Here is a 13,210-nt window from a genome sequence, read left to right on the forward strand (position 1 = left end):
TAGTCCTTGTATAAATAAATGGTTATAGGATAGTAATCTCTTTCGTACCTTTATAGAAATTACTAGTATAATACTAAATATGTTACCAATCATAACTTAAATGTGAAGCTTTCAAATTAACCGAAATAAACCATACAATTTGACTAATCCGTGTATCCCGTCGGAACGGGATAGCGTTCCCTACAAAAGACATCAACGCGCTCCTGAATGTTACTTTACTTTTTCTAGTATTTATTTTAATATAGATTTTATAATAGGTGTTATTGTTATTATTATAATGTGTTATTTAATAAGTAATGGACATAATTATTAAGCTTGTATTGTATTAGTATAGGCACAAAGTACTATAAAGCGCCTGTTTCTCCACTGCAAACTCTTTATGTCTGAAATTATATGCAATACACCTGTTTTAGGATGTTTTTCCAACAGAGATGTGCTATGTAGCTATGCTACGAAGATGTAATAGCTAAGCTGTGAAACTGTATGACCGTTTTCACTTATACTAAGCTATGTGACTGTGCGCGGAAGATGCGCAGCTCGAATATACGATGTGTCGATAGTAGGGAAGCCATCCATAGCACACATCTTTCCATATAAAAAAACATAGCTTATCTAAGTCCGTTTCTATCAATGCTCTTATGTAGAGGACACGCATAGTCTTCGCACAGCAGCTTAGTATCAGTAGAAACGGTCACATAGTTTCACAGCTTAGCTATTATATCTGGACTGTCTCCCACTTTCGTTGATGTTGATGATGATGATTCTAATGATTGATCAGGTTTTTTTAAAGGTATGAAAATCCACTGTATCAGCCCATTATACACAGTAGCCTATACACAATGACCGATCGATCAAACATGCGTATTGATTGTCAAAATATTTTCAAGCGATATGGTAGTTTTGGTTTGGTTCAAGGTAAAATTTTGATATTGGTGTTTGATCCCGTGGGAGGATATTGTATGTGTGTAATCGTGTGATTTGGTCTCATGGGGTAGGTAGGGTTCTTGGGGAATTGCTGTTTGTCATATACTTAAACCGATTCCTGGATTCAAAGCCAGAGTGTGACGTGTTTTTGAGTTGCAGAAGATTATTCTTGTCGGTATGTTTGAAGTTTTGCGAAAGAGATGGATGAATGAACTAATGTTAGGTAATTTTGTTTGATTTTTTCTTTGGAAATATGTACTTACAGCTAAAATTATCTTTGTAACAATGATTAAATGAAGGCCAATTACAAGTTTTAAGACAAGTGTAGGAGAGCCATGCTTCGGCACAGCTGTGCCGGCTCGACCGGGGTGATAAACGGTGATGACGGCCTCACAAAAAACCGACGTGAAACAACGCTTGTGTTATTTTTCGTTGTGTGACTGAGGTTACCGGAGGCCCAATTCCTCCCTTCCCAATCCCCAATTTCCGAACAAGAATTCTTAAATTCCTAACCCCCAAAAGTCCGGCAACGTACTTGTAACGCCTCTGGTGTTACGGATGTCCATGGGCGGCAGCGATTGCTTACCATCAGGTGATCCGTCAGCTCGGTTACCGGCTTATACCATAATAAAAAAAAACATTAAATATCTCTGAATATGGAATACTTGTAAAGTATTCTTAAATTTGATATTTTCTACCAAAAAAAGTATCTTTTAACTCATTCCTTGTAAATTCAAATCGAGAGACACTTGAAATGTAACCGCCACGAACACTTCAGAATCGAATTCTTATTTTAAAATTCGAAATCGATTAAAAAAACACGGACTGGCCGGCACGACGCGGCTTTTTGAAATTCGAACATCCCACACGCTTCTTAAATTGAAAGGACCCAAAGGACGGTGTTCCAAAAAAAAACTTTTATATAAAAGAACGGATTCGTTTAAAGGAGTTTTAACCTTATTCTGTGAGACAATAAAGTTGAAAATTAGAACGGTTTAAAGGGTTGGGCTCTGTTTTTTTTTTCTCAATTGAAAATTAATTCAGAGGCGTGTTTTTGAAAAAGTGGGTTACGGGCTTTTTATCTGCGGTTTGTCAATGTGTATAATTTTGTTTTTTGGAGTTGATTTTTCTCAGTAATATCTTCGATGGTCGTGTAGGATCCTTGTAAAGTAAAGCCTGCACTAACTGTCCGGTTGGCGCGGGTTCGGTTCCTGCACGGAGCAACTCTTTGTGTGATCCACAAATTGTTGTTTCGGGTCTGGGTGTCATGTGTATGTGAACTTGTATGTTTGTAAACGCACTCACGATACAGGAGAAATCTCCTGTGAGTTTAGTGTGGTGCGATGTTTTTGTTTTCTTGAAAAAGTACTTTAAAATAAATTTCCACTGACATTGACATAATATTATATATTGATACCTAGTGATTGTCACAATCAAGGTGTGAAAACTATCTACCCTAAGCATTTGATGTTGGGCCACCAAGATACGATAAAATTAAGGCAAAATTACGCCTTGAATTTAACCTGAGTGTATATAAAACAGACATACATAGGCAGGTATACATAATACATAATGCGCTATAGGGTGTGGACATACGCGCACAGCTGGGGTCCAACATATACCAATACATATTGAAATGGAATAGGAACCCCACTGTGAAGGTATCAGCGAGCGGGCGTTTTTTACCAAAGAGGTTTTTTTATTTACTGCCTCGTTGGCCGAGTGGTTGCAAGTGCGACTGCCTTACCGGGGCTCCGGCTCGAAAAGCAAGAGAAGGAACGGGGTGGTTTTAGTCAGTAAGAGTCTTACACTCCCTCTCGCCTCGCCCAAGGCGGGAGAAGTCATTGGATGATTTTCCCTCCTCAAAAAAAAAAAAAAGGCAAGGGGACGAAGTATTACGGGGCTTTTTTCGATTTTTCGAAAATATCTCAGTAGTAGCACGGAGTCTGGAAATGTGCCCGGTATATGGCAATAGGCTCACCACCTATTACATGGGACTTACAACATAAATTGTGAAATGTTGATGTACATTGTAATAATGTGCAACTCTGTCTACCCCTTCGGGGATTAAAGGCATGACGTTATATATAAAAAAGTGTTTTATTATGCAGTTCTGAAGTGTATCTTGAGTCCTTTTTAAATCGTGTTAAGTGTGTTGTTTTCTGTAAACACTCATTAGTCGTATTGTTTTGTGAATAAGTACGATATTTTCCTACTAGGCAAATTCAATACTTTTATCGAAATGTCAAAAACGTTACTTTTCTATGAATTTTGTAGGAAATCGCTACTCTTGACGTCATATTTTTTTGCTTCAATACTTACTTCTCTAAAATTAGCAAGGAAAATTAAATGAATGAGTATTTCGTCAAATTAATGAACTGATAAAACTACCATGTTCAATAAAGAATAACTGTGAACGGCCTAAGATTTGGAACTTGACGCCATAGTAACTTTTATTCAGCTCAAAATTACCTATCCAATGATGTAACACACATAGCTATTGGAAGTATTTCATAGAAACTCTACCATGTTTAATAAAGAATAAACTCTGAACGGACTAAGATTTGGGACTTGGTGCCGTAGTAACTTTTATTCAGCTCAAAATTACCTATCCAATGATGTAATACACATAGCTATTGGAAGTATTTCATAGAAACTCTGGCTTCCTTATTTACTCGAGCATTGTAGAAACCCACTGGATTTTTAAACGGTTTTATGTGACATTTCCTTCAACCAGTGGAGTAAGGGGGAATCTACAGATCGTTAAAATTGTTACGCGTAATTTTTGTGCTAGTTGTAGAGCTTGTCAGTTATTGATAGTGTACATGTATCTCAGACTAGCTACTTCCGCGCGGTTTCACCCGCTCTGCTCGGTTCCTATTAATTAATCGTAGCGTGATGTTTTATAGCCTATAACCTTCCTCGATAAATGCGCTATCCAACACAAAAAGAATTATTCAAATCAGATCAGTAGTTCCGAAGATTAGCGCGTTCAAACAAACAAACAAATAAACTCTTCAGCTTTATAATATTAGTATAGATAACATGCAAACTATGCGATATATTAAAGAAGGGCAAAATTAAAAGTAGGTACCTTTAACCGACGAACATGCATGGAAAGACTGATGACTGTTGATGAAGCGAAAGAAGTATGTAAGAATCGTAGCAATTGGCGTTCCATTGTCTCTGCCTACCCCCATGGGAGACAGGCGTGAAGTTATGTATTCTTTGTTTTATACTTAAAATAAAGAATAGTTTACATGTCTTATCGGACCACGCCCTTTTTATCTATTATTATATTTATCAAGATGAAACTAAAGTATTTTCTCATGGTTGTAAAAGAATGGAGAAAAGTAACGTTTTTTTACATGAAACTTTTTCGCTATTTTAATGACTTTGTGCCCAAGCGCATTTCGCCCTGACAGTCCACACTACAATCAGTTGACTGGACAATCTCTGCACTACACGAGTCACTGTTTACATGTTACCGTTAGCTCATGACGATACTATTTTTAAAGGGGGGAAAATCATCCAATGACTTCTCTCGCTAGGGCGAGGCGAGAGTGTCAGACTCTTACTGACCAAAAACCACCCCGTTCCTACTCCTGCTTTTCGAGCCGGAGCCCCGGTAAACCCGCTAGGTAGTTCTCAGCGCCGGATTAGGCATCAGCCCTACTGAGCCCCATCTGTGATGGTCTGATGGCTCTTTGAGGCGCGCGCAGAACGCTCATGACGATACTTTTAAGCTAGATGATATTTTAACAATTACGAATCAAGGATTCCACTTAAAATAAGAATCAAATATGCACAGATTTTCTGAAAGATAAAATACATATCGTTTAAATGAACATAAAGGTTTTCAACAACTTTTTTTTTCACACAAATTAATGACACGCCTTTAAAAAGAACTATAGACTATTAATACCTAACTTTTTAAATATAGAATAAGGAAAAAGAAACATACCTACGCAGCCGGTCTTAAACGAAGTGACCGCCACGAGATAAAAGAGTTGTCTCGCTCCCACGCGCTCGAAATGATTTTAAATTAATTCGAAAATTGAAACAAAAAGTTGTGCAAGAAAGGGACAGAGGTATATCAGTTGTTTCGTCTTGAAATTGGAATGTAAAACCGGTTGGTGCAACATGATTCGATTTTTAAATTTGACTCTGTGGTTGGTAAAGAAAGCTATGTTCGAATTTTGAGTTTTTAAATTACTGTTTTGTTCAGCTAGTGTTATACCGTGGATTTGTTCATGTTTTTAGTAAAATTTTACAACAGTAACACATACTTTTGACCTTAAATAGGGATGATGATTTTTTAAATTAAAAATCTATTTAGTCCGTCAGGTAATGAAAAAATATTCGACACTTATTTTTTTTGTTTTGTCGTTTAAGATAACAATACTTGAATAAAACGAATCAAAGTTTAGGAGTGATAGCAGATACGTATTTTTTATGTGTAAAATGTACCTAGAAGTGCGGTTACACGATATTTCAAATCGATATATCATCGAAAGTATTGCTTTCCGTAACAAAATAAAAAACACGTAACTAATATTTTACAATAACCTACAAGACGGACATTAAAACAAAAATTAGTTTTTTACCCTATTGTGTCCGGTCCTAAGATTTGATATTATTTTATTTATAACAATTCTACTTAGCCCCTCACAGAACAAATGTAGTAGCAGTAAGAAATATATACATATAAGTATACATACACGTGTAATGCTAACCTATATAACCCGATGTGTTATTACAATAAGGTCAGTCTTGTATCGACAACCGATCGTTTTACTCAACTCCTGGCACTCGCCTTACATGGCGACCCTGCCAGTGCTGCCGCGCGGGCAGCGCTGAGCACGAGTACATAATAATAATATGTATTTTATAAAATAAAAAGGCTTAAAACGAGAAACTTCAAGACCCTAAAATTTGTGGACTAAAGTGCGTAATAGTGAAAAAGTGAAGATGTTTTGCTGGCTGCCGGGTGTCGATGCAGCCAGATGAGGACCTGCAGGGAGCTGTTGGTGTCCGAGAGGATGGAGCCGGGAGATGTTGGCCACCAGGGAGCGTCTGAGATTATCTCCGCTACCCTGGCCACGCAGAATGGAGTAACCGGACTCAAATAGTGTAGTGTTTTTTTTTATATATAGGTAATAATGTGATAAGTGAGTGAATATGGACACTAATTAGTAAATAAATATAAAAATTTAAATATTATTAGGGGCCTAATATTATATTAATGTAAGGATTATTATTATTAGATAATTTTAGCGCTATGTTTTTTTTAGAATGATACTTAAGTTTTTAGAATAGTGTTTACGCCTGTTGACAATCAGTTTTTTTTTATTTGGTAAATTCTGTAAGTTTTTTTTTTTTGTTTGTCGAAATAATGTAAAATTTTGTAATTATATAGTATGCATAACATGAGTAATAGGGATTGAAGGAATGTTCCCATGTCCATATAGGTAAATGATGTCATACCGAGTGTCAGATTGTATTGGAAGAATCATGTTACTTGACACCGAGTAACAATAACAACTGCACTTTGGTTTTGTCTTATGAAATTAATAAATTAGAAGAATGAAATTTGATATCAGCAAAGCTTTGGAATGTGTTCATTGTTTGTAAAAGTTTGTAAGTTTGGTTTTTAGATAATTTGGAATGACTTGGTACACAAATTTTGGCGTGTGACTGAAGGCTGATCACCTAAGGACAACGTATAATTTTGTCAACCAAGCAATTCAATTAGATTGTGTTATGTTGGTTTGTGATAGTTAAATGATAAGTAATTAATAAATATAATAGGTACACATGGTAAGGTACAGTTTAGTGGTCATTTCCTTAGTTCGATCATGGTGTAGACGAGCTCTCTCTGTGAGAATCTATTGGAGGTTAATAGAAACCTTAAATATTGACACTAAATGATAAAATAAATGAATAAAGTGAGCACAAATATAATGAAATGAAGAATGGTGAATGATATAATGAAATAAATAAAATGAAACGCAGGTACCAGAGAGTCCTGTATAAATGTAATGTGCTCACATGTGTATAATGTAATGTATGTACCTTACGACAATGGTAGTGAAATAAGTTAAATAAAATGTATTAATGTGTACCTAGTTATAAAGGTAATGATGGTTTATGTTAACAGAGAATGATTAAAATATTTTTATGAAAAATTAAAATATGTAAAAGAGATATATAGATAATAGAATTCAATATTTTGTAACAATTGTCAACAGTGCGGTTAATATATTTAGATTTTTTTTCCTGTTAGGTTTAAATTAAAAAAAAAATGTATTAAAATAATTTTTAAAAAAAAAATAAAATAAAATAAAATTTTTTTTTTTTTTCCTGTTAGGTTTAAATTAAAAAAAAAATGTATTAAAATAATTTTTAAAAAAAAATAAAATAAAATAAATTTTTTTTTTTTTTTTTTTTTGAAAGATGCTATACAAGCTGCTCAAGATGAGGAGACTTCATCATCGGCCGCAGGAGAGGTGATGGGTATGTCGAATTATTCTAGAAACTATTATAATAACTCTAGGTACCCACGTGGCAATGGACGTAATCGGCAAACGTTTGCTCAACGAGGACACTACTATGGAAACTCGCAGCGATCGAGTCGAGGACAATACTATGGAAACTCACAGCGATCGAGTTCATGGAGCCAGTCGAACTCGCGTAGCCAAGGACACAGAGGACGTTATAATCGAGGTACGTTTCGTAATAATTATTATCGTGGAAATCAAGGGATAAAAAGAAACACGGTTAATGTAATCAATGAAGATTCGAAATCAAGTTCAGATGAACCCCGACTTGACAAGTTTTTTCGTGAATAAACAAAGTCATTCGATTTTAGCCAGTAGTAATAGCAATTGTTTTATTCATTTATTGGTTTCTTCATGCAATAAAACTTATTCGTTCTTAGTTGACTCGGGCGCTTCAGTATCAGCCGTAACTTATAACCATGCGATCGAATTCAGCATTCCGATACATAAAGACAATGTATTAATAAACGGTTTGGGTGGCCAAGTGCAGACCATCGGATATGTTTATGTTCCATTAAGCATTAATGGATATGTTTTTAATTACAAGTTCTTTGTTTTCAATTCGTTACCAGTTTCGTCGAATGGAATTCTAGGTAGAGACTTCTTGAATAGGTTTGGAGCGTGTTTAGATTTCGAGAAAAATATTTTATCTTTAAACTTAGGGTTGAACCAAACAATTTATTTGCCTTTGACTAATAATAATATTAATGTTTTAGAAATACCGCCACGATGCGAGTCCATACATTACATTCAAACTAAATTTCAATCCGATTGCATAATTTGCTCACAAGAATTACAAGATGGCGTTTATTTAGCTAGCTCGGTAGCGACTCCAAAAAATGGAAAGATACCTATAAAAATTTTGAACGTGACGGAAAAATCCGTAACGTTGTCAGGAATAGAACCTACTATTTATGATCTTAACGATTATAATATTTGTAGTTTCGAGAAAAATGAGAAAAACTCAGACCGAGTAAAAAGATTATTTTCCTTATTGAAATTAAATGATTTAAATGACTTAGAATTTCAGAGTATTCAGAACATTTGTGCAAAATATGCAGATATTTTTTATTTAGAGGGTGACAGATTGACAACCACTGATGTTTACACTCACAATATTTTTTTGAAACCAAATGTTAGTCCAGTATTTTCTAAACCTTATAGGTTACCAGTTAGTCAGAAAGAAGAGGTAAATCGACAAATTAGTAAATTGTTGAAAGAAGGTATAATAGAGCCTAGTAAAAGTGACTGGTCTAGCCCAATTCTATTAGTCCCTAAAAAATCAGATGAATCGGGTAATAAAAAATGGCGACTAGTCGTCGATTATCGGAAACTTAACAACTGTATAGAGGATGATAAGTATCCTCTCCCCGATATAACCGAAATTTTAGAATCTTTGTCTGGAAGTGTATATTTCACGCATTTAGATTTATATCAAGGATACTATAATGTTAATTTGGATAAAAATTGTCGAAAATTCACTGCTTTCAATTCTGGTCAGTACCAGATGACGAGAATGCCCATGGGATTGAAAACAAGTCCCAGTGCATTCTCGCGGATGATGAATTTGGCGATGTCAGGACTTAATAATGAAAAATGCCTAATATATCTTGATGATTTAATTGTATTTGGAAGGACATTAGAGCATCATAATAAAAACTTGCAGGATGTTTTTGAAAGACTCAAATCCGTAAACTTAAAATTGAATCCTTCAAAATGTAATTTTCTTAAAAAACAAATATTATATTTGGGACACTACATATCTAACGAAGGGATATTACCAGATCCCGATAAAGTAAATGCAGTAAAAAATTATCCATGTCCGAAAAATGCCGATGAAGTTAAAAGGTTCGTGGCATTCACAAATTACTACAGAAAATTTATACCTAAGTTTGCTGAAATTGCACAACCTCTGAATCAACTTTGTAGAAAAAATATTGATTTTGTTTGGGATAAAAAATGTCAAAAGTCTTTTGAAACACTCAAAAACTGTATCATGTCACCTCCAGTTTTAGATTACCCAGATTTCTCAAAAGAAAATTATTTTATTTTGCAAACCGATGCATCTAATAAAGCCATTGGAGCAGTTTTATCCAATAAAAATGGCAGACCTGTAGCTTTTACTAGCAGAACTCTGAATAAGGCTGAATCAAACTATCCAGTTATAGAAAAAGAGTTGTTAGCGATAGTTTGGGCTATCAAACATTTTAGAGCTTACTTGTACGGTCAATATTTTAAAATCAGAACTGATCATAAGCCCCTAGTGTACTTGTTTGGCATGAAAGATCCGTCAAGCAGGCTTATGAAGTTTCGTTTGATATTAGAAGAATACAACTTTGATGTAGAATATGTAAGAGGTTCAGATAACGCAGCTGCAGATGCATTATCTAGAATCTGCTTAAGTTCGAAAGAATTAAAAGAATTGAATGAAAACATCGTTGATGTCATGACACGTGCTCAATCGCGAAAAATGAATAAACCTGATTCCTCCTCGTTGGACATGGTACATACTGATTTAAGGTCTGATCAGCCTAAGATCGTAAGTAATCATGTCAAACCGGCAGAATCAGTAGAATTACGTATGATTAATAAGGAAGAATTGAATAAATTGAGGAAACTAAGAGTTATTAGTAAAGAAAATAAAACGTTTTGTTATGTTGAAAAGAAAAAGATAATTTACATTAAATACCTAACCTCTGACTCACGAATGACGCGACGCGACTTTGTGAGAGAGTTAGACGATTTTTGTAAAATAATAAATGTCAATGAAATATGTATAATAAAAAAGGATGATAATAAGCAATTTATTAAAAAACTAGTAGAAGAGATAAAATCTATGAAAGATAGGACCGGTCCACCTATACATATAATAAATAATGTGAAGACAATTTATAATGAGGATGACAGAAAAGTCATATTAAACGACTTCCATCTCCTACCTAGCAGTGGCCATGCAGGTATGAGAAGGATGGTCAATAACATTAAAAGGTACTATTATTGGCCAGGGTTAGATAATGATGTTAAGAATTTTGTTAAGCGTTGTGACAAATGTCAGCGTCAAAAATATTCGTTACCCATAAAAGAGCCATTAAAAATAACAACGACAGCTAACACAGCCTTCGAAAAGATATATTTAGATCTAGTGGGTCCATTTGAAGTTGATAATAATAATTACTCTTATGCCTTAACGCTACAATGCGAACTAACTAAATATATAGAAGCATATCCCTTAATTTCTAAAACAGCGGACGAGGTAGCTAAAAGTTTTGTTGTAAACTTTATTCTTAGGTATGGAGTACCGAAAGTAATAACTACAGACAGAGGGAAAGAGTTCATCGCATCTACGTTCCAAGAGGTATGTAAATTACTTAACATAAATCAGTTAAACTCGACTGCGTACCACCACCAGTCATTAGGTGCGCTAGAAGTGTCACATAAAAATTTAAATGCTTTTCTTCGCATTCAAATTGATAGTCACCCTGAAACTTGGAGTAATTGGTTACCTTTTTGGTCGTTTGCATATAATACAACAGTCCATACAGAGACAAAATTTACTCCGTACGAACTTGTCTTTGGTAAAAAATGTTCACTTCCTAGTAATTTGACTCTTGATTTAGAACCACTCTATAACTACGATCACTATCCATGTGAGCTCAAATACAGGTTGCAACTATCACAAAAAGAGGCAAGAAATAATTTAATACAGTCTAAAGAAAATAGAAAATTTATATGTGATAAATATACTAAGCCTATACACTATAATGTGAATGATTTAGTACTCTTAAAAAATGAGACAGGCAATAAGCTAAGTGATTTGTACTCTGGTCCGTATAAAGTAGTAAAAGATAGACCACCAAATGTAGAAATAATTAAAAATGGAAAGAACGAATTAGTGCATAAGAATCGCACAAAATTATATATCCAATAGTAGGTAAATAAAATGCTATGTTTTGTCTAAGTGTATTTTTTTTATTAACATTTTATTTTATATTCTTTTGAATAACATTGTATCTTATTCATTTTATTCAATCTTTATACTTAAAAGCTTAACCTTATGTAAACATAAATCTTTGTATTAGATTATAATTACTTATACTTACTTATATTGTACTCTAGATACTTAAGTATAACTATAACCTATAAAAAAAAAAAAATGTTTCCTTATATTGTCACATTTTTTTTTTCTTTCGGATGGAAGGTGTAGTAGCAGTAAGAAATATATACATATAAGTATACATACACGTGTAATGCTAACCTATATAACCCGATGTGTTATTACAATAAGGTCAGTCTTGTATCGACAACCGATCGTTTTACTCAACTCCTGGCACTCGCCTTACACAAACACGGCTTGAAATGTCACATCACGAAATGTCAATCATAATAATTTCTACATTGAATTAAAACGGACATCAATTTCTGTGGACCAATAGCGTCGCGTCCCATTTGTTACAATTATAGACAATTGTGAACAATCAGCTGAAACCGCCATCTTGTTTTAAGAAACGTCAAATTTAAGTGACTTGGAATCTATTCCTATCTATATGTACTTACGGAGCTGCGGACTACCTAGCGTTTTTATCGGGGCTCCGGCTCGAAAAGCAGGAGAAGGAACGGGGTGGTTTTTAGTTAGTAAGAGTCTGACACTCCCTCTCGCCTCGCCCAAGGCGGGATAAGTCATAGGATGATTTTCCCCCTCTTAAAAAAAATCTATATGTACTTATACTAGTTTTTGTCAGTGAGTTCACTCGCGATCGTCATCATCATTTTCATCAACAGCCTGTCAATAGCCACTGTTGACCAAAGGGGGGTTAGGGTTATTAAGATTGGGCATTTGGGGGCTATGTGTATAGGATTACAAACAGGGAAGGTTTGATTGTCAGTTTGTTGGTTTGCATTTCGATATTACAACCATAATTACGCATATACATGCTTTTCTATTTCTCACGATTGAAGTGAAACGATTTGGAAACCAACTCAGAATTAATTATAATTTCTACGAAAACAAAGAAATAAGGTTTGTTATCAGTAATGAAAATCTTAGAGAAAGTTTAAAGTTCGGAGTTAAAATTATAATTATTACAAGCCCAGCGTAGGTTTCACAAAGAGCCTATATAACATGTTACTGTCCTACTGTTTAAACGTTTAAACAAAAGTAATAGAGTAGATGACTAATTTTTATTTCAATGTCCGTCTTGTAGATTATTTTAAAACATTACACACGTATTTTTAATTTTCTTACGGAAACAAATACTTTTAAAAATATATTGATTTGAAATATCGCATTTTAAACGTAGAAATGACGTATTTGCCTTTAAACTTTGATTCGTTTTATCTAAGTATTGTTATCTTATATGACGGAATAAATAAAAATAGTATAAATTTTACACTAACTCTTTTGATACTTACTGATTGTACCTTTCTGAATTTGAAACTAACGTGGGACGAGTTGCAGAATGAAAATAGTATTTATTTTGATCTGCAAGTCGTCCCAAATGGGCCGTAGATATGTGGGATGAGTTGATGAATCCCCTTGGTTTTACTGTAAGAATTACTACTTTTGTTTGTATCGTTTTTTTGGTGCATCGTGCCCAGTGCCGAATAAATAGTTTTTCTTTCTTTCTTTCATTCCTAACTGGTAAACAACTAGTATTATATAACTCTTGTAACATAAAATTCGCTCCAATTTCCTCAATCCAAGTAGATACCGATCGAAAAATCCCAAA

At 34.3% G+C, this 13,210-nt stretch overlaps 1 protein-coding gene across 9 annotated transcripts in view; it reads left to right on the plus strand.

Annotated features, from left to right (window-relative positions):
• The window catches only part of LOC118281287 (segmentation protein cap'n'collar), a 166,144-nt gene that overhangs the window by 89,643 nt on the left and 63,291 nt on the right, over positions 1 to 13,210 (plus strand). For 4 of the 9 annotated variants that reach the window (XM_050701038.1, XM_050701032.1, XM_050701031.1 and 1 more), the window contains exon 6: positions 7,381 to 7,440. The exons of the other annotated variants lie outside the window; for them this stretch is intronic. In XM_050701038.1, the coding sequence (XP_050556995.1) occupies positions 7,381 to 7,440 (60 nt within the window). The remainder of the gene's footprint in view (positions 1 to 7,380; positions 7,441 to 13,210) is intronic. 9 annotated transcript variants of the gene reach the window in all.

The sequence above is a fragment of the Spodoptera frugiperda genome, chromosome 19, assembly GCF_023101765.2.
Source record: "Spodoptera frugiperda isolate SF20-4 chromosome 19, AGI-APGP_CSIRO_Sfru_2.0, whole genome shotgun sequence".
NCBI lineage: Eukaryota > Metazoa > Arthropoda > Insecta > Lepidoptera > Noctuidae > Spodoptera > Spodoptera frugiperda.